The sequence below is a fragment of the Apodemus sylvaticus genome, chromosome 4, assembly GCF_947179515.1.
Source record: "Apodemus sylvaticus chromosome 4, mApoSyl1.1, whole genome shotgun sequence".
NCBI lineage: Eukaryota > Metazoa > Chordata > Mammalia > Rodentia > Muridae > Apodemus > Apodemus sylvaticus.
Window position 1 is genome coordinate 34,697,929 of NC_067475.1, and position 20,955 is coordinate 34,718,883.

Genomic DNA, 20,955 nt, shown 5'->3' on the forward strand with positions numbered 1-20,955 from the left:
CCTGCAGATCCTTTAGTGCTATAAATAATGAAAAGCTATTCAAACCAGTTTCTCCCACTTAATTGAATGATTGATAACTGAGTCATTTTACTTAATAAGAATTGCACAGTAGTTATTTCAGAACAGCAAAGAAAGAATCAACCAAGTCACTAGACTTGACAGAAAGGTCAGTTCACACCAAGAAGCTTTTATTGTATAGGATGTAATGAGCAGCTCCAAATATCGCTATAGGAATAGTATTTGTGTAAGTTCTGAAAATTTGTTAGACTTATAAGTACTATTGACTTTGATAAAACAAATCAAATTATAGGCCTTAGAAAAGAAATGAATTTTAAAGGAACCTAATTCTAGCAATGACCATTTATATTTGAATATTTCTTATAAACGTTCTAGCATATTCTAAAATGTGAGCAACAGAGCTTACAAACTGTATAATATGTAAACTGTATTTTCTTGGCCTAGGTACAAACTGGAAAGTTCTATTCTAAGCCTCAACAGAAGCATATTTACAAAGCATACATTTTAAAAAATATTTTCAGTATATTACATTCAGATAGCCCAAACAGCAGCATTAGAGCTTTTGGGAGTTAGCCTTCATCTAGGTAAAATTTTCTGTCCATACTCTAAAGGAAAGTGTAGCTTGCCTAATAGTCATCGGTTTTAGTTCAAATCAAGATCTTTTATTTTTCTTTTTTTACTATAGGAATAAAAAGTAGAGTTATAGTATTTTTATGAGTTGGCATGGAAAGATGACTCAGTGAGCAAAGCACTTGGTGTACAAGTCTGATAATCTGTATTTGGATACCCCAGAACCCACATTCTAAAAAGCTGATTCAGTAGGGTATACAGCAGTTATCTTAGCATGCCCCTACTGGGAGATAGGCATCTGAGACAGAAGAATTGCCAGATTGGGGACCAATTAGACTGGTGTATGCAGCAGTGAGTAACAACACAGACCCTATCTTAAGCAAGGCAATGAGGGAAACCTGAAACTATCCTCTGACCCCCATCCTCATGCCGTGCACTCATGCATGCTTACATATACAAACATATTGACAGACATACAACAAAGCATAAATATGTACATAAAAGACAGGATAGTAAATTGAATCTTAAGCAGAAATAGTATGTTTAGAAAGGAGAATATAAGAGTGAAAAAGATTTGGGCCAATTCACATGAGAAATTGGATACAGGTAATGAAAGGTGACTGAAAGGATTCAGGAATGTGGGAAAGTACTAGGAACCATGAGACGTGCTCTTTAACAAGGTATCTGGACACAGTGTTTACCAATAACACAGAACATGGAGATTGGGAGCCCTTGGAGAGGAATGAGGAAGAGCAAGTGTCTGAACTCATAACTGTAATGCTAGACTAAGGTTCTGGGTTACAAGGAGAAAATATAAGCCAAAAGAACTAAATGTACAAGTAATTCAGAGGCTTTCAAAATTCATAACTCCTTAGTAAAGATAGTCACGAGTCCTATAGTATAATGCTATGTCCTATTGTTGCTTTGCATGTGTGTCTCCTCCCAAGAAGGTAACAAGACATTTTTCTTTTTTAATACATACTTTTAAAAAAAGATTTGTTTATTTTATGTATATGAATACACTGTAGCTGTCTTTAGACACACCAGAAAAGGGCATCAGATCACATTGCAGATGGTTGTAAGCCACCATGTGGTTGCTGGGAATTGAACCCAGGACTTTTGGAAGAACAGTCAGTGCTCTTAACCATTGAGCCATCTCACCACCCCCATAAGACATTTTTCAAAGCAACCTTTCTTTTGAGAGGTTGAGTGGAATAACGGAGTTGATTGAGTGGAGAAAAGAAGACCTAAGTACAAAAGGCCTTAGCAAGTAACTCCCAATTTCTTTTCCTCATTTTTCTTGCTCTTTTTTTTTTAATCTCTGTGTAGCTTTAATGGATTAAAAAAGAAAAAAACTATGATGTCTGTAGGCAGCTTCACCATGATCCCTGGAGCTCACTCTGCAGAAGTTCTTAGCTCTGAGCTATTATTAAATATATTACTACAAAATCAAGAAAAATTTGGTTGGGGTGAAGATGGTAGTTATGTCAGGTTGACTGAAATATATTTCTCTCTTTACTATATATAGTTAGAAAACTGGAATATTACCAGCTGCTGATGTCTCTTATGTTTCTAGTCTTTTCTGTTGATTCTTATTTTTGTGGCAGTTGGGGTTGAGCTTAGGGTACTTGGGGAACCCTACCACTACTTCTTGCTTTATTATTTTGAGACATGTCTCATTAGGTTGCCCTCAAAGACCTGAAAACAGGAGATCCTCCTGCCTCATCCTCCTGCATAGCTAGGACTTCAGACCCATGCCAGCACTCCTTTTTACCTGCTTGAACTCTGTCAGCTTCTCTTGCTTTTGTTTCTTCAGACAGACAAGGATTAAGGTTAGGGAATGGTTTGGATTTGGGTTTTTGTTGTTGTTTGCTTGCTTGCTTGCTTGCTTTTTAAGAAAAATGTAAATCCCAACAAGTCATTAATATCACAGTTGAGTATAGGTACAGTATGATAACCAACCTCATAGAAGGCCAATTTAAATTGTTATTTTTACTAAATAAAATGAACTAACATAACGTAACTATTTAAACTGCTATAACTATTATAACGTAACCATTTAAACTGTTGTGAAAAAGAACCTAATATATTAAGGCCAATAGAATATGAACAATCACACAGTTGGTTTTTATAGTGATAAAGCATATGCCAATTATCACAGGGCCTTAGGAGTGTGGTTATTAGAGCCACACTGCCAAATGCATCTTCCTCCACCAGCTATAAAGTGATTGTGACTAAGTTATGTAGCCTCTTCAGTTTCTTTATACTTTGAATATCAGTATAATTAAAACTTTGAACTGTTAGCATGAGCTATTTAATAAATTTTACTTTTATTAATAACTTATAAAGTCAGTTAAAATTTTATTTACTTGTTGGTTTTCAAGGTTAGCACTGTATTTCATTTTTGAGATAAAGAAAAATAAAATGGAAGAAATTACTCCTTATAAGTAATTAAATATTGAAGTAAAGGTTGTTTGTTTGTTTGTCAAGGGTTGGCTTTTTATTTTCTTCTCCAAAAGAAAGATATATTGTCCAACTAAATAAAGGAGCAAGGCCATGGGGGGTGGGGGGGATTGATTTGTCTTAAAGAAGATTACATGGTAGAGGTGATCAAGTTGTTTTCTTTTCCACAAATAAATTGATCAGCCCTGCAGAAGAAATAGTAGGATAACAGTCTCTCTTTGTCAGGACAACATTAGGTTTTTCAAAATAAGCCTGTGGTACCACACCATCTGGCAAGTTGAAATTGCAAGTTCTAAAGTCCTTTCAGTTAGGGGGTTTTATTTGTTTGTTTGTGTTCTGTTTTTTCTTTTTTTTTCCAACCACAGAATAGTTTTTGCTATAATACAAAGACAGTTAAACACCTCATCTTTAAAGATATAAACCTAAATATTTTAATATTAAGATTTTGTTGGGTTTTTTCAAAATTGATTTTTATTCAAGTTAAGCCAAAATACAAAAGCATTCTGTAACATTTTGACACAGAACATTCTTTAATTCTGACACCTCTGAAATTTTTAGAGCTTTTCTGAGGCTCTTAAAAATCTGTACATTGTATATATATCTATATGTGTAAAAATATGTGTGTGTATTGTATGTTTTGTATGTTATTGTAAGATATTTTTAGTTATGCTAAAATGTGTTAAACAAATTTTGAAAAAATTTCAACCTATTAGGCACAACTAAGGGAAAAATAGAACTGGAGATTTGATTCCCACTAACTTTCCTTGGATGTAATGAAAGCTGAATTAATTACTGGCTAAAGAACATGGTAGAATCTGCAGAGCAGAAATGGTAAAGTTGCCCATTTAATAGTATATGTGGGGGGGGGAGGGTGGAGAGATGGCACTGGCTGCTCTTTCAGAGGTCCTGGGTTCAATTCAAGCAGCCACTTGGTGATTTACAGCCATTTGTAATGGGATCCAATGCCCTCTCCTGGAGTGCATGAAGACTGAGTACTCATATGCATAAAATAAATATTAAGAAAAATGGCATATGTGAGAAATAACAAGGAAGAAAAGAGGATCCTTTGAGGACCATTTTAAAAGTGCTAATAGAAGAACTAAGAGCTGACTATATGGATTCTCAAAATCAAATATTTATCCCCAAAATTTGATCATCCTATAGTATTAAAAATAATAAACACTCTCAGATTGCATAAATTTCTAGACTGATTTCAGAGCACTTAATTTTCAGCCATCTAAAATCCTCTGGCTCAGCCCTAGAAAACTTGCCCTTCAATTTGCCCACAGAAATAACTAATACCCACAAATGACCAGTATCAGTCATTTCCAGTATCTCTAGAACAATAAGGAATTCATCAAATCTTCCCTGCAAGGCAATGGCTGACTGGTGAAACACTAAATACAGTAGCTTAAAGTGTCTGGAGTCCTCTTGAAGGGAGATAGCAAATGCAGAGACATTTATCCAGGGAAGGCTACTGTATCTCCATGAGAGCTGTGTCTTGGCATTTGAACAACCCACACTCCATCACTGTTCTCCATCATGGTGCTGCATTAGCATCTCCGTGCCAGTGTCTGATGTAGAACAAGAATTCCACCTGGAAAGATGTCCTCCAGTGTCTCTCCCTCTTCACTCCCAGCACTTTTACAGAGGGCTCTTCTCTGTAGGCATGGCCAGTGGGACCAGGCCTATATCTCTTCAGCCAGCCTCCACTGACAAAGAGAATATAATTCATAAAAGGGGCACACAAAAGAAAGTAGTTTATGATTTATTTTTTAAATGACACCAAGCTGGACACACACCTTTAACCCCAGCATTCAGGAGACAAAGGCAAGTACATCTCTGATGAGCTTGAGGTCATCCTGGTCTACATAGTAAGTGCCTATCTTAAAAAAGAAAGAAAGAAAGAAAGAAAAGAAAGAAAGAAAGAAAGAAAGAAAGAAAGAAAGAAAGAAAGAAAGAAAGAAAGAAAGAAAGAAAGAAAGGAAGGAAGGAAGGAAGGAAGGAAGGAAGGAAGGAAGGAAGGAAGGAAGAAAGAAAGAAAGAAAGAAAGAAAGAAAGAAAGAAAGAAAGAAAGAAAGAAAGAAAGAGAGAGAGAGAGAGAGAGAGAAAGAAAAAAGAGAAAAGAAAGAAAAAGGAAATCATTGAAGGAAATCCTACTAGAGAATGGAGACGTGATCATGGGGGGCCTCTACGGGTCTGAGCTAGATACTCTACATATATGTTATGGTTGTGTATCTTAGTGTTCTTGTGGGATACCTAACAATGGGAGCAGAGCCTGTCTCTGACTCTTTGCCTGCTTTGGGGACTTTTTCTATCTAATGGGTTGCCTTGACCAGCTTTAATATGAAAGGATATTCCTAGTTTTATTGTCAACTTCATTATATCCTGTTTGATTGATATCCCTGGGAGGTCTGTTCTTTTCTGAAGGAGATTGGAAGAGGAGTGGATCTGGGGGAGATGGAAGTAGAGGGCAGGGACTAGGAGAAGAGGGAGGAGAAATTGAGGTTAGGATGTAATATACAAGAGAAGAAGAGGATGAAAAAGAAAGCAAGAAGAAAGAAGAAGAATAGGCGAAGGAGGAAAAGAAGAGAGAAAGTAAAAAAAAAAGAACTTAATAGGTTTTTCTTATGAAAATTCTGGAGTTGATAATACAATAATCTAGGCATAGGCAAAATAAAATTATGAAATCTCAAGATCAGTCGGGTAATTTCAGTCACATCAATGAACAGGTAATAGGGATATTGAGAAAGAGAAGATTGTATGAAGGTGTAAATTTTTCAAAACCTACGTTTAATAAGGGTTCTTAAACACTTTAAGCTCTTTTCTAGCCCACCACCCACCAGAGGCAGTGGAAAGGAAAGGAGCAAAGGAGAATATGGACCTGTTTAGAAATAGTTCTTTGGAGAAAATCCAATCTGCATAGTCAGGATATCAGCAGTTCAGTTCATATGAATCAGCAGCAGGAGCTCAATCTACTGGCAAACACCATTCATGAACCAGCAATGGCAGGTCAATCCAGAAGAAATCATGAGACTCTGCTAGCAACAAGCAGCCTCCAGAATGCCACTAGAAGTTTTTTGGTACATTTCTCTATGAAGTCACAACAAACGATGACCATCAAAGAATGGCAAGGCTAACCAATATCATACAGTGTCATCAGCAAAGCCCAGTGGTGACCAGCAAAGAAGATAAGGTGAACCAATGCCACTGTCTGTTGGGTTATATTTACACCCTTTCCAAACATCACATGTTCTCTCAAGTGTCTGCCGTAGCAAAACATCACGTGCCCTTTTTTCAGTCTGCTTCCAAGAAACACATGTCTGTTCTCAGCAAACCATCCTCCCACATGTCTGCTTCAGCAAAAACATCCTCTCATAAGACAGTTTCCAAAACAGAACATCACATGACACAGCTGAGTCGCCAAAAAATTGGAGACCAAAAATTTTCACTTCAGAAAATATAATATTAAAAATAAAGCTTCTACAATTTGATGAAAAATTTTAAGGTATACACATTATTCAGGCAAATCTACATACTATAAAGATGAGGGGATAAACTGTGTTGGTTAAAGTGCTGAAAGTTAGAAAACCCTAAAAGCAACTGGAAAAAAATAATGCACCACATACAGAGGAGCTCAGGGAAACTACGAGCTGATTGATCAGAAATTCTCAGGTAATAAAGAGACTGGCTGGGAGATCAGAGGCCAGTAGACTAGCAAGCCAGTGAAGTGGCAAAACTTCACCTTCAAATCAGTAAAGCTCAGCTCACAAGCTATTCCACTGGTCAAAAAGGATTTCTCTCTTACTTGGTGTACATCCTGGCCTGGGTACTGCAGTAAATTCACCTTCCTCATTAGGACTTTCATGGGTTCATGTTACCAAAGATAAATCCAGTAGTTTACTGCTATAGTCATATGTATTCTCTGAATATCAGCACTGGTTTATCTGCATATTTGTATGCAGTATTTTAAAACAGTGCCTTTTTATTAGTGGGCTTATGGAACCTGGCCTTTTTATTCATGGTTTCTAAAGTATGAAAGTGATGTAATTATTTTAAGGATTTTGAGGGCAGCAAGATGGCTCAGACAGTAATGCTCCTGCCTGTCACACGAGCCTGGAGCCATACGCTTAGTCCCCAGACTGAAAAAGGCGAAAGGAGAAGACCAGCTACACAAGCCACTCTCTGACCACTACACCTGTACCATGTTTACCCATACAAACATTACACACAGCTACACCCTCTGAATGCACATGTGCACGCGAGCGCACGTGTGCACACACACTCACACACACACACACACACACACTCCCACTCTCACACATAATAAAAGAAAAAAATTGAAAGGATTTTGAATCAGTTGGATCACTCATATTTCTGTGTATGTCTTCAATCATGAACAAACAAGGGCTGTCAGTGCCTCACTGAGAACACTCTCTAGTAGTCCAATGTAACCCTAAAAGAAACTGTCTATTTGACAAATGGTCTTCATTGGAGTCTCACACACAAAGAAGAAAATCTGGCAGAAGCACATGATTAATGTCAGAGCAGGGAAAACTCCATCTGCATTTCTGTTTCGGTTTACTGAGTGTGTGTGAACTCCAGTCCTGCCAGGAGGATTTCCTTCATGCTTGATGGAAGACTTTGGCTCTCTCTCTCTCTCTCTCTCTCTCTCTCTCTCTCTCTCTGTGTGTGTGTGTGTGTGTGTGTGTGTGTGTGTGTGTGTGTTTGTATCTGTCTCTCTCTCTCTCTGTGTCTCTCTCTCCCTCCCTTCCTTCCTTTCTTTTTCTGTCTCCCTTTCTTTTTTCTCTATTTTTTGACATTTTAATGCTGATTCCAGTCACTATAAGCTATAAACTGTACAAGTCTACAGATAGCTTTACCTCATTTAAATTTTTACACAAAATGAAAATAAACTTAAACAATTTTCCTGTTTGATAAACTTACTTTAAAACTGTGACAAAAGATGTAAAGAATCCTACCGATGTTCAGTTTGCTCTGTTAATGAATAAAATGTTCTTCTGAAAAGCAAAATATTACCATACCCTTTGTTTTTCAGAGATGAAATAAATAAAATTCAGATGAAATAAAATGAAAACTGAGGTATTCAGCACTAATTAGAAACCAACTGTGTATGGGGATTAAGGTGTGGCCCACAGACCTGCCCGCTGCTGAGTGTGAGTCAGCACTGGCAGCTTCCTGACCTCTAACTAAGGACTGCAAAAGAAGTTAATCATGGTAGTGCTGCTATGCCTGGTACACAGTAGGTGCTCCCTGTTTCCACTTCTGCTACATCATTAATAGTACTACTGATAACACAGTTACCCTGGAGGTAAAGGTCCTCAAAACTTCTCCGTAGATACAGAGAGCAGACTGGGGCCCGCTACACCTTGCTAGTTTAGAAACATGACCCATTTCCTCCCCATGTTTGCAGGGGTCATCCTTGAATTATTTGAACCCCTGTTCAGTTCATTGTAGGAATCTGATGATTTCATAGAACTGTACTTATTAATACACATTGGGGGGGGCATTTTTCTAGTAACCTTTTCTTAGTTGGCCACATTGAACAGTACCATAGTGAGATGGCAAAATTTAGTAATCATTAAATTTGGCTGATATGTATGTATTTGTTCATTGTACTTATTTTCTCCAGTGTGTATATATTTGAATATATATTTGTTTGAAAATATTGAATTTGTAATATATTCTATTTATATATATTTATTTATAATATTTATATCTAATATATGATATATTAATAGAATCAGGCTACAATAACTACAGCTTACCTAAATTTTCTTGTACTACTTTGCCATCTCATTGGCAACTCAAGGCAGCCCCTACAGGATCCGGCTGTCCACCGTCACTGCACCTAGACTCAAAGTTAACTAACTCCCTGATGGAGTTAGGTGCTGCAACACCTACCTCTTCTCCTGAAAATCCTATTCATAGACTTAATTCAATTAAAGGTCTTGGAAAAAAATAGGAATTCAAGGCCCATACCTAAACATAACAAAAGCAATATACAGCAAAACCAGTAGCCACCATCAAACTAAATGGAGAGAAACTTGAAACAATCCCACTAAAATCAGGGACTAGACAAGGCTGCCCTCTCTCTCCATATTTATTCAATATAGTACTTGAAGTTCTAGCTAGAGAAATTAGACAACATAAGGAGGTCAAAGGGATAAAAATTGAAAAGGAAGAAGTCAAATTACCACTATTTGCAGATGATATGATAGTATACTTAAGCGACCCAAAAAAACTCCAACAAAGAACTCCTACAGGTGATAGACAAGTTCAGCAAAGTGTCTGGATATAAAATCAAAATTGAAGACCTGGAAATGAACCCATACACCTATGGTCACATAGGAGCTACAACCATCCAGTGAAAAAAAAGATAGCCTTTTCAACAAATGGTGCTGGTTCAACTGGAGGTCAGCATGCAGAAGAATGCAAATTGATCCATCCTTATCTCCTTGTACTAAGCTCAAGTCCACGTGGATCAAGGACCTCCACATAAAACCAGACACACTGAAACTAATAGAAAAGAAACTGGGGAAGACCTTTAAGGACATTGGCACAGGGGGAAATTTTAGGAACAGAGCACCAATAACTTATGCTCTTAGATCAAGAATTGACAAATGGGACCTTATAAAATTACTAAGTTTCTGTAAGGCAAAGGACATTGTCAAAAGGACAAAACAGCAACCAACAAATTGGGAAAAGATCTTTACCAACACTACATCCGACAGTGGGCTTACATCCAAGATATACAAAGAACTCAAGAAGGTAGACTTCAGAGAGCCAAATAACCCCATTTAAAAATGGGGTACAGAGCTAAACAAAGAATTTTCACCTGAGGAATATCGAATGGCTGAGAAGCACTTAAAGAAATCTTCAACATCCTTAGTCATCAGGGAAATGCAAATCAAAACAACCCTGAGATTTCACCTCACACCAGTCAGAATGGCCAAGATCAAAGACTCAGGAGAAAGCAGATGCTGGTGAGGATGTAAAGAAAGAGGAACACTCCTCCACTGCTGGTGGGGTTGCAAGCTGGTACAACCACTCTGGAAATCACTCTGGCGGTTCCTCAGAAAACTGGGAATGATACTTCCAGAGGACCCTGCTATACCTCTCCTGTGCATATACCCAGAGGATTCCCAAGCATGTAATAAGGATACATGCTCCACTATGTTCATAGCAGCCCTATTTATAATAGCCAGAAGCCGGAAAGAACCTAGATGTCCCTCAACAGAGGAATGGATACAGAAAATGTGGTGTATATACACAATGGAGTGCATTTCAGCCATTAAAAAAATGAATTCATGAAATTCTTAGACAAATTGATGGAACTAGAGAGTATCATCCTAAGTGAGGTAACCCAGTCACAAAAGAACACTCATGGTATGCACTCACTGATTAGTGGATATTAGCCTAGAAGCTTGGAATACCTAAGACACAATTCACATATCAAATGATGCCCAAGAAGAAGGAAGGAGTGGTCCCTGGTCCTGGAAAGGCTCAGTGCAGCAGTATAGGGGAATACCAGGACAGGGAAGTGGGAGAGGGTAGATTGGGGAACAGGGGGAGGGAAGAGGACTTATGGGACTTTCGGAGAGGGGGGAACCAAGACAGGGGAAATCATTTGAAATGTAAAGAAAGAATATATCGAATTTAAAAAAAAAAAAAGAAACTATTGAATTTGTAATATATTATATATATATATACAGATATATATATGTATACTATTTATATCTAATATATGATATATTAATAGAATCAGGCTACAATAACTACAGCTTACCTAAATTTTCTTATACTATCTTGCCATGTCATTGGCAACTCAAGGCAGCCCCTCCAGGATCCTGCTGTCTGCTGTCACTGCACCTAGACTCAAAGTTAACTAACTCCCTGATGGAGTTAGGTGCTGCAACACCTACCTCTTCTCCTGAAAATCCAATTCATAGACTTAATTCATTTTATAAGGACATTAAAATAAATACCTATTGTATCTGATCTGGGTGCTTTGTTCATATTAAACCCACAAAATACAGGGGGAAAAAACAACAACAACAACAACAACAAAAAAAAACCCTTAGAAACCTTCAAGAACTACCCAAAACCCAAAGTACAATGAGCCCATAGATAACAATTGATTCTAAAGTTTTTTTAAAAAAACAACTTTAAAAATAAACCAAAAACACTATCAACATTATTAAACACTAAAGAAACCAAGATATGAACCCTGAACAAATGCAAACTAAACCAAAGATTCTCCAGATGCTGCTATGGAGGGAAATGGCTTATCAGACAAGGACAAGTTTGCATGTTTTAATGTGCTATCAGGTATCATGGAACACATAAGAGGATGAGGAACTGGTGAACATAAGATTAATCCAAGCAGATTACCTTCTCTTTTCATCTCTGTGGTGTCTCTGTGGGCTGCCTATTGTTAGAACATACTAGGAGCCAGAAATCAGAAACGTTTGCACAATTCCAAAGATTAGCCTATTAGTTAGTTTTTCATTACTGTCATGAAATACTGAGACAGGCTAAAAAGAAAACAAGTTTTATTTAGCTGATGGCTTTGGATCCTAAAAATCAAAATGAACGGCTACAGGCAGATTACTGTTCCACTGTGGCCGCCTTCCCTCAAGGTAGAATGCAGTCTCTGGGTAGCTACATGGTGGAACTGGAATCCAGACAGAGCTTGCTCAGGACAAGGCCTAAGCCTTTCCTAACAATTCTCTTGAAAGAATTAATAATCAATTTTTAAAACAAACTCCCAGTTGGCATAACCTTCCACCAAGCTCCACCTACTAAAGCTTTAACCTCCTGATATCATACTAAAGACCATGCCCTCAACACATAAAAACTTGAAGAAATAAATATTAAAACCACAGAAGTAGGTTGGAAACCTTAGGAACTAGCATGATGTTCTAAATTGTAGAAAGATTGGGCAGTAACAATATTCTTGGAGTATACAGCTGAGTATACGTGGAGATTTTCTGCAGCTCTGACTTCTCAATAGACTTTTGGTCTTGTATAAAATTAATCCTATTTCAAAACTTTGTTTTCCCCTAATGAGATTAACAGGAAGCATTTACAGTTGCAGCAGTGTTTTTACAGGAAGCTATGCAAGAGCCCCACATAAGCCTTCATAGCAAGCAAAAGCATAAAATGAGAGATCACAACAGTAATGGCTGAGAGAGAACAGTAACTAGTCATTCTCCAGCCAGCTGAGCTGGAACTGTTAAAACTTTAGTTCACAGACGTGTGTTCACCAAGTTAGATAACCAGGAAGCCTGCTTCATGAAACAGGAGAGCAGCAGAAAGGGGGCTCTGCAACCAGGCTCTCAGAGGAGAGAAAGGAAAACATCATTCTTCACTTAAACAGGTTCCTTGGTTCAATTCCAGGTATCTGGAGAATGAATGGAGGTGGATAAACTGTACCTACGTCTTACAAATCAATGGTCTAAGTCTACAAATACCCAATAAGTGTTTTCTCTGTTCTTGAAAGGAGGGATAGACAATATGTCAAGCCAAAGGGACATTCTCATTTTCTAAACAATGGGAATTTGTTCTGTGACACAAATTTATTATCTTATATTCCTAGAGATCATGACTCTAGATCACAAGGACATGCTCCTTTCAGAGACACTAGATCTGACTTTTTCTCCTCCTGTGTCACAGGTTGCTTATATTCACTGCACATGGCTCTTCCCTCCATCTTCCAATGAGGAACACAGCATCCTACCAACTCTCTATTATAAAAGTTTTTGTGTTATATCAGTCCATGAGGTAGTTTGGGGTGGCCCCTTCTCAGAATCAAGGCCTTACTTTCATCTTCAGAATTCTTCAGAAGTTATATACCCATGAGTTGTAGACATCTTCATTAGTGTTTACTAAATGATTACCAGAAGTGTGTGCCCAGTTATTTGGAGAAGATAGTGAGATCATTCTTATTAGAGATATTTACATGTTTCTTATGTTCATAACTTGTTTTGTCTTTTTTTTTTTAAGGATGTTGAAGAACCACAAACCCACCCTGCCGAACCCATTGGAGATGACTACAAAAAGATGGGAACACTTTTTGGTGAACTGAACAAAAACCTCCTCAACATGGGCTTCACCAGGATGTATTTTGGAGAACGAATTGTGGAACCAGTAGTGGTCATTTTCTTTTGGCTTATGCTATGGTTCTTGGGCCTACAAGCTCTTGGACTAGTTGCTGTTCTTTGCCTTGTCATTATTTATGTACAGCAGTAAAACACTGGACATTTGGTAGCCATCTATGTAACTGATAGAGCTATACCCATGGGCTTTTTGAAAGCCAAAATAATTTGACATATTTCATATTGTGTACTGGCTATTTTATAATTTAAATTATAAATGAGTGTTCTTTAAAACTCAACTCTTTGTTATAGCAAGGATGAATATATATTTTTGACTATATATTAACCTATTCAAACTCTTTTTCACTCCTGTGATCTGTATCTACCTTTAGATAATGCTTCCCCATGCCATATCTGAACATCACGAAACAGCAACAGGGCAAATAGTACGGCATGGAGTTGCAGTGAAATAGTATAGTTCTTGTAAAGTTCCAATAAAAGCATGTTGAAAGAAAAAGGGGAAATATAGCTAAGAATAAGTTTTAATTGGAAAACTGTTCCACTTACACCTCAATTGAAAAAATCCCATTTTGGGGATACATTTGTCTCTTATCTCTGCATAGTCCAAAACAAAGTAAATGGTACTGCAGTCGTGCTGTGAAGGTGAGAACGCTAGTGTCTTCAAACTGAAAATAATATATTTATTATTGTTGATAACGTTTTTGGGTTAAATAGACATTTTTATATGTTGTACTGAGGCCTTCATGAGATTGTAAAGTTAGAGATGATTCTGGTGCTAACTTCTTTTTGAGAGTTCTATGGCAGGCACCTGGCAGTGCCCGCCATGCTGTCCCTAGCTGCTTGCATGTTTTTTCTAGAGACATTTTCAGTGCATTTTCCCCCAAAAGTTCATAATTTTATAGTTCTTTTCTAACAATTACTCGAAGATATAAAACAATTCATTTTCTGTTGTGACGTGGAGTTTTTCTCCCAAAAGAGTGATTTCTATCTATTTAAGAAAAAAAATCAAATAGTTTTTTTATATCTGTATTGAAAAGTACAAAAGTCAGAATATAATCACATGTTTAAATTTAGAACTCAATAGCCACTTGTAATATTCTATGATTAAAGCCAATTAGTTAGCCATGTTTCTAATGTATAGAAATGTATTATACTGAAACAAGCATTTCTTTAAATACATTTTGAAAATGAAAAATGACTGATATTTTTGGTTTTGTTAAAGAACCTAAAATCTTATACTTTTGTCTACGAGTCATCCATTTGAACAAAGACATTTAAATACAAAAATGAGGTGGGGAGGCATTTTTGTTTGACAGGGCATTAACTAAAGCCCTGCTTGGTTAATTTAAAGTATGTTTATTAGGCCACTTTGTAAAGTTCTTACTCATGCAATTTTAAACATTATTCTGCAAGAAATTCTGAAGCAGTAAATTGTGAGAACATTTAACTTGGCTTTCTGAAATCAGTAATCCTGCACAAAAGAAGTGAGAAGCACAGACTATAGCATGTATCTCTGGATTATACATAAACATAGGCCTTTACATTTGACTTTTCAAAAACCAAAGTTTGTCCTATATCATTGGTTTTTTAATTGTGTTTACAATATTTTTACATTTACCTTTGCAAGCTGAGTATCAATGTCAGGTGTTTGGAAAAAGGTCTCCTTTGTATACAGTAGGATTGCAAGATTCCAATAGAATCCATGAAATTTTGCATATGTGCACAAAAAGCTAATGAGTACATTCTTCCCTAGTGCTACCAGGAAAGCTAGTTTCCTTTTGGAATGCAAAAGCAGTGCACCTAATAGAACTTCTACCCATGCTTCTTGTCATAAGTGCTTTAAAAGAAGTCTTAGTGTGTATTAGTGTGTAGCCTGACAACACTATGCATGCACACACTGGTGTCAATGGATATATATATATATATATATATATATATATATTATAGGAAAAAAATAGGATGTATTTGATGTTTTTACCTCCATATACATTATGGATTAATGTAGTATGCTATCAAAGCTTTTGCTTAAAATATATAAAATATTTTCTCTTATTCAACACATTAGAATGCAGATTGTACTGTTATCTTGAAGTGCAACATAATTTCTTTGGTTCATGGTATAAAAATAGATTCAAAATGATTCTCAATTATTTCAGTTTTAAATGTAAGTAAAAAGATTCCTTATAAGCCAAAAATAACAGTTAGAGTGCTAAGGTCATCAGAGTGCTGGTGGGCACATCACCTCAGCCTTGTTTTGAGAGAAAAAGTCAGGAACTAAAACCAGCTTGACCACACAGAAGTAGATCCGTTCTCTGAACCCAACAGTGTTTCCTGCAGCTCATTTTCCTGTGTTGAGCACCAACACCTGACATTGATACTTGTTCTTGTGAGAACAGGGTGATTTGTCCACAGGAGCCACATGAACTGGCTCACAGGAGCCTATGCTACTTGTTTTCCTGCCTTCAGTGACGTCACATTGGTAGATTAAACTGGCTGTGGTGAGAATATTTACATCATAAAAATTGGCTCGCACTACAAAGAAGGACTATTTTTTCTAAAGAGCCAGTTGTTTAAAAAAAAAAACCCTCAGCATATTTCCAATCAGCCACCCTGGAGGCCACATTTCCATGGCTACCACAGTCTTCAAAGAAAAGAAAACAACACGGGTTATGAAACAAGAGAAGCACGTGCAGCGTGCCCCCATGTACCCACCCATAACCACCTCTGTGTCTCTTCCACGTAGAGGCTGGGCCACCGTTGCCTTTGGAAGGATGTATCTGATGAAATGTTTTTGCAAGGAAATCTTTCTGGATTCCAGTGAGCTACAAATCCACAAAGGACGAGCCAGGAGATCAGGAAGAGATAGCCACAATTTTTGGCTTAAGTTAGAATTTATAATCTTAAAAATAGTCAAATCTAGGGATTGAGAATTTCAGAGATCTTTGGCTTATAGATTCTATTTAAGTTGTTTCACAAATGCCTGTTCATAATAGAGTATTGAAACTACTTTATCAGTTTTTTGCCTTAAAAAGAAAAAAATCAAATTATACTTATAAACCTGTTAAAACTCTAGTACTACTTGGCCAAGAAGAACATACAAATTAAAGAACATACACACAGGTCAAAGCCTTGGCATTATAGGTGGATTTAGTCTGTTGTAACAAAGACTTTAAAGTTTTGATGTTGCTTAGGGGTCAGCACAGCAGCCTGGTCTCCATCCCTCCTCGTGTCTGTTTGTTGCTATTTGCATACCAGCAGCTTCATCTGCATCTCCCATTGAGAGCAGTGGGCAGGCTAAAAAATCCCTCAGTTTAACTGTTTGTTTACTTGCTTACAAAACTCAAGTTTAGCACATTCAAAAAAGACCTCATCTTTGTCTAAAGCCTTCTCTTTGCAGTCCCCTCCCCCAGCTCCTGAGGCGGAATGGTAAGGACAGTCTTTAGTTCCTGCTTCTCCCACACTCCCCACAGATAACCAGTTACTGAGTCCTCCTATTTTGTTTCTAATAACGTCTTTAATCCTTCTTTCCCAACATCACTCGGTCTAATTCTCCCCTGTGAGAATCCTAATCACTCTCCTCACCTTCATTACCCACTCTGTAGTTAAGTAAAATTTCTAAAATATAACTTTGATCTCCTTGATTTGAATCTTTTGAATGGCTTCTTGTCACTGTTATGGCAAAGCCTACACTCCATAATAGTTATGTCTCCTTTCATGATCTAATCTTCCACACCTCATCTTTCTATACCACTGCCCTGTCCAGACTCAGCTACACTGGATGCTTTTATCAGTTTCCAGAAAGAGACATGCTTGCTTAGTATTCTGTCTAAGCTCCACCCCACACTTACCTGGCTACAGCCAGGTATGCCTCGCCCCATAGACCTGGCCCACTATAAGAGGGGCTACTTGCCCCTCCTCCCTCTCCCCCCCCAATCCTACTCTCACCTCTCTGCCCCTTGGGCTCTCCTCCCCTCCCCCTCCACGTGGTCATGGCCGGCCTCCACTCTCTCTCTCTCTCTCTCTCTCTCTCTCTCTCTCTCTCTCTCTCTCTCTCTCTCTCTCTCTCTCTCCCTGCCTCTCTAACTCCCAACCTTTACCCTGAATAAACTCTATTCTATACCATGCCTGTGTGCGTGTGTTCCCTCAGGGGGAAGAGGTGCTTGGACACGGGCCGCCTGGGCACCCCCTCCCCCACACCACCGTGCCACATTTCTCTGACCGCCACCCCCTTCTCTCTTTTTAAGCCCTCTTCATTGATGCATTGGCCCTTCACTTTCTTCTAGCACTTTGTATGTGGCTTAACTTCTTTAGCCCCAACACCTGCCCCAGCCTGACTGGCCAACAACCACATGGAGTACTCAACTTAAACATCATGAAACTTCCCCTTTAAATACAGTTTGGGCGTACAGTGTACTTGGTTCCCTTTTTAATGTAGAAATCCATCAACCGTGCTTATGTAATACAACCTATGTCAGTTTCTTCCATTAGAGAATAGGCTTCACATGGACAGAGGATGTGTCTGTTGTGCCTGTAGTTACATTGCCAGTGCCTACCAGGAGAGCTGGCTTGGAATAGGTTCTCAGAATAATTGTCAAGTGAGTAAATCAACTTCACTTATTCACATTCTCCCCATCCTCCCGTAACAAAGCAGTACAGGGATGGTGGCTTGTATCTCAATGGTAGCATGTGTGCCATGCATGGTCAAAGCCCTGGGTTCCTTCCTGGGCACTGAGAAGGAAAATGAAGAAGGATGAAGACACATTGTTGTGTTTTATAAAAAAGAGATCAGGATATGTTTTGTAGAGCCAGGTATGGTGAGGTGTGGGGGTGCCTCAGAAGGCTCAAGCTGAAGCATCCCTTCCCTCTGAGGTACCAGCCATACGATGGGTGGAATAGAGTAGAATAGAGTTTGTTTAGAACTTGGGAAGGGGAGTTGAGAAAGAGAGAGGGGAAGAAGAGGAGAAGAGGGCTGACCTGGAACATGTGGAGATGGAAGGGGGAGAGAAAGGAGGCTGGGAGAGAAAAGAGTAACAGAGAGAGGAGAGTCCAAACAGCCCCTTTTGTAGGAAGCCGGGGCTACCTGGCTTATTGCCAGGTTAACTGTTGGGAGGAGCCTAGAAGGAGTACTAACACACATCAGAATTCTTTGGTTCCAAAAATAGAAATTATGCATAAAGGGAGTGGTTGCATGTGTACATTACAATAATATTTATTCACTTGACTGCTGTTGCTGTCTGTGTACGTATTCAGCATTGCTACCAAGCATTCACATTTTCAGGGAAAATTTTTTGATGCCATGTTTGGTTGAGTAACTGTTTCTTCAGAAAGAATATTTTATAATAGATATATTTACTGATGGTACTAAACTTTCATTCTACCAATATTTTCCAATTGGGTCTCATCTGCTAAGTTGTAATTTTTTTTCAATAACAACTTTGGCGTTGTTATTGAAACACTGGTGGCGCACACCTTTAATCCCAGCACTTGGGAGACAGAGGCAGGCAGATTTCTGAGTTCGAGGCCAGCCTGGTCTACAGAGTGAGTTTCAGGACAGCCAGGGATACACCTGTCTCGAAGAAAACAAAAAGCAAAAAACAAAAACAAAACAGCAAAGGCTAACACTCGCTTGACGTTAGTTTGAAAGATGAGCCATAAATTAGTCTTGCATATAAAACCATAATGATAATTTTCTTTACTGGAAAAGGCATTTAAGTGTGAAACCAGTTTGATTCGTTTTTAATAAAATTTTACATGAGTCTTCCATATATAGACGCTTCTAAACTGTGGTTATGTTCTGATAATTCCAATATGCATTGAAAATATCTTCCACGGGTCAGAAATGCATTTTGTACCCTTAATCTATATTACACTTTAGCAAATTGGCACAGGAGAGTGTTAGTATTTATGCTTATCCTGTGAATGACTTGAGAGCTATGGCTCATTGGCACATTTCATGAGACTGCCTTCCTGCATATCACGAGCCTGGGAACTGATCAATCGAAGTATAGACTTAAACTAAATGGTGGTGTTTTCACAACATTATGAAGTTAAAAACTAGTAAATCAAACCATACTCATCAGGGATAATCTGTGCAAATAAACAATAAGAGTCAGGCTGCTATGGTATTTACTCTAGGTCAAGTTCCCTGGAAAATTGGCTCAGAACAAATTAGCATGTGGGAACATCAGGGAGGCCCCTGGGATCAGCACCTGAGAGCTATAAACTAGGCAAGCAGAGTCAAGCACACAGTCAGAACAGGCCTAGGCTGTGCTATATGGAGTGCTCCAACTCTATCAGGGTTCTTCAGCATTGCCACACACTGGCGGAAGGCAGTGCTTTTTGGCCAAAAACAATCTTCAGACATGTCTGAGGACTGGAGGTTGTCAGCTAGCAGCTACAGATGTAAAGTCTTCAGACTCAAGGAGAAAATCAGTACCATACAATGCAGTGTCTATTCTAGGTCCCACTCTTTTCTTACTTCGCCTCCCACAGAGCCTGAGTCCTTCCCTGCTGGGTGCAGCACTGCCCCTCTTTAACCCCTCTACTCAGTCACCACCTGTTTGTTCTCAGGACTATGCAAATCATTACCTATTAAATTCATTTGTCAAGTGGCTAGAAGGGGATTTGGTTGTGTTACCTAGTTTCTCTAATAAGACAGATACTGAATTGCAATAAAGCTTTCATGGACTATAAACAATATGTCCAACAAAGACCTCCTAACAGTGTTAGGAGCAGGTGGAAAAATATAAATGCCATTATTTAGGGTAATAGGAAATCCATTTTGTATACATAAACTGCTTAGATCAATTTCTCAGTCACACAGTGCTCCAGGAGGGGCGAATTGTCTTCAAAGCTTGTCTTCTAGCTGGAAGGTTCCAGAGTAGTTATAGATGTTTCTAACACTCCGGTTTGAGCTTTCTGGCTCTCTTCCAATTCTCAAAAAAAGTTTGAATAAAAAAAGATTTTCAGAGCATGTTTGAAATAAGACATTCAATGGCAAAGAAGAACTCATCTGTAAAGAAACCATGTCCTGTGCAACACCACCACCCTAGCATGCAATAGCAACTGATTTGTGACTTGGCTTTAATCATGATTTTCCTACTTATTTTTAGCACAAAGGATCTTTGCATCCAGATTTGGTAGTTCAGCAGGCACACACAGAAAAGCTTTCTCCAGTCATAGTCCAGAATATTGTTGGGCCCTTACAAGTACTTTTAGCTTCTATTTTTAATCCCTGGAATCATAGTCATATACCAAGATCAAGTAAGACAATAACCCAAAGCCAGTTATATACCCAAACTATAATAGTGTTTGGCTATAATTTTCCCCTTTGCTTACAGGAAAGTATTAGAACTATGTTCAAACAAACTTTTAGATCAAAAGATTTCTTTATGGTAGATTTGAATTTAAGAGTAGGCTCTGCTATTTACTAACTGTAGGATAAAAAAAAAAAAAAACTACATCTTTTTAAACTTCAAATCCCTACCTGTGAAGTAGCAAAATTGATATAAAGCAATTTATATAGCAAACTTTCAGCATTACCATTATTAAATATAACTGTTGGTATCAAAAAGATGGCATTTGCTTCAAAGCTCGTGCACTGAGAGCCATTCTGTTGCTGGGGAAAAGTAAAATTCTGCAAAAGAAAATGTGTTTTAAGTCTTCATAATTTAAATCCTTCATAATTTAAGTCCTTGAGAATGGTTACTTCTTCACCAAGTAAAATTAGGGCCCCACAGAATTGGTGTGCAGGATGCAGTGT

At 38.1% G+C, this 20,955-nt stretch overlaps 1 protein-coding gene across 1 annotated transcript in view; it reads left to right on the forward strand.

Annotated features, from left to right (window-relative positions):
• The window catches only part of Fam241a (family with sequence similarity 241 member A), a 30,251-nt gene extending 15,822 nt beyond the window's left edge, over positions 1 to 14,429 (forward strand). Inside the window, exon 2 of the mRNA XM_052179279.1 lies at positions 13,081 to 14,429. Within this exon, the coding sequence (XP_052035239.1) occupies positions 13,081 to 13,326 (246 nt within the window). The 3' untranslated portion in view covers positions 13,327 to 14,429. The remainder of the gene's footprint in view (positions 1 to 13,080) is intronic.
• The last annotated feature ends 6,526 nt before the right edge of the window (positions 14,430 to 20,955 follow it).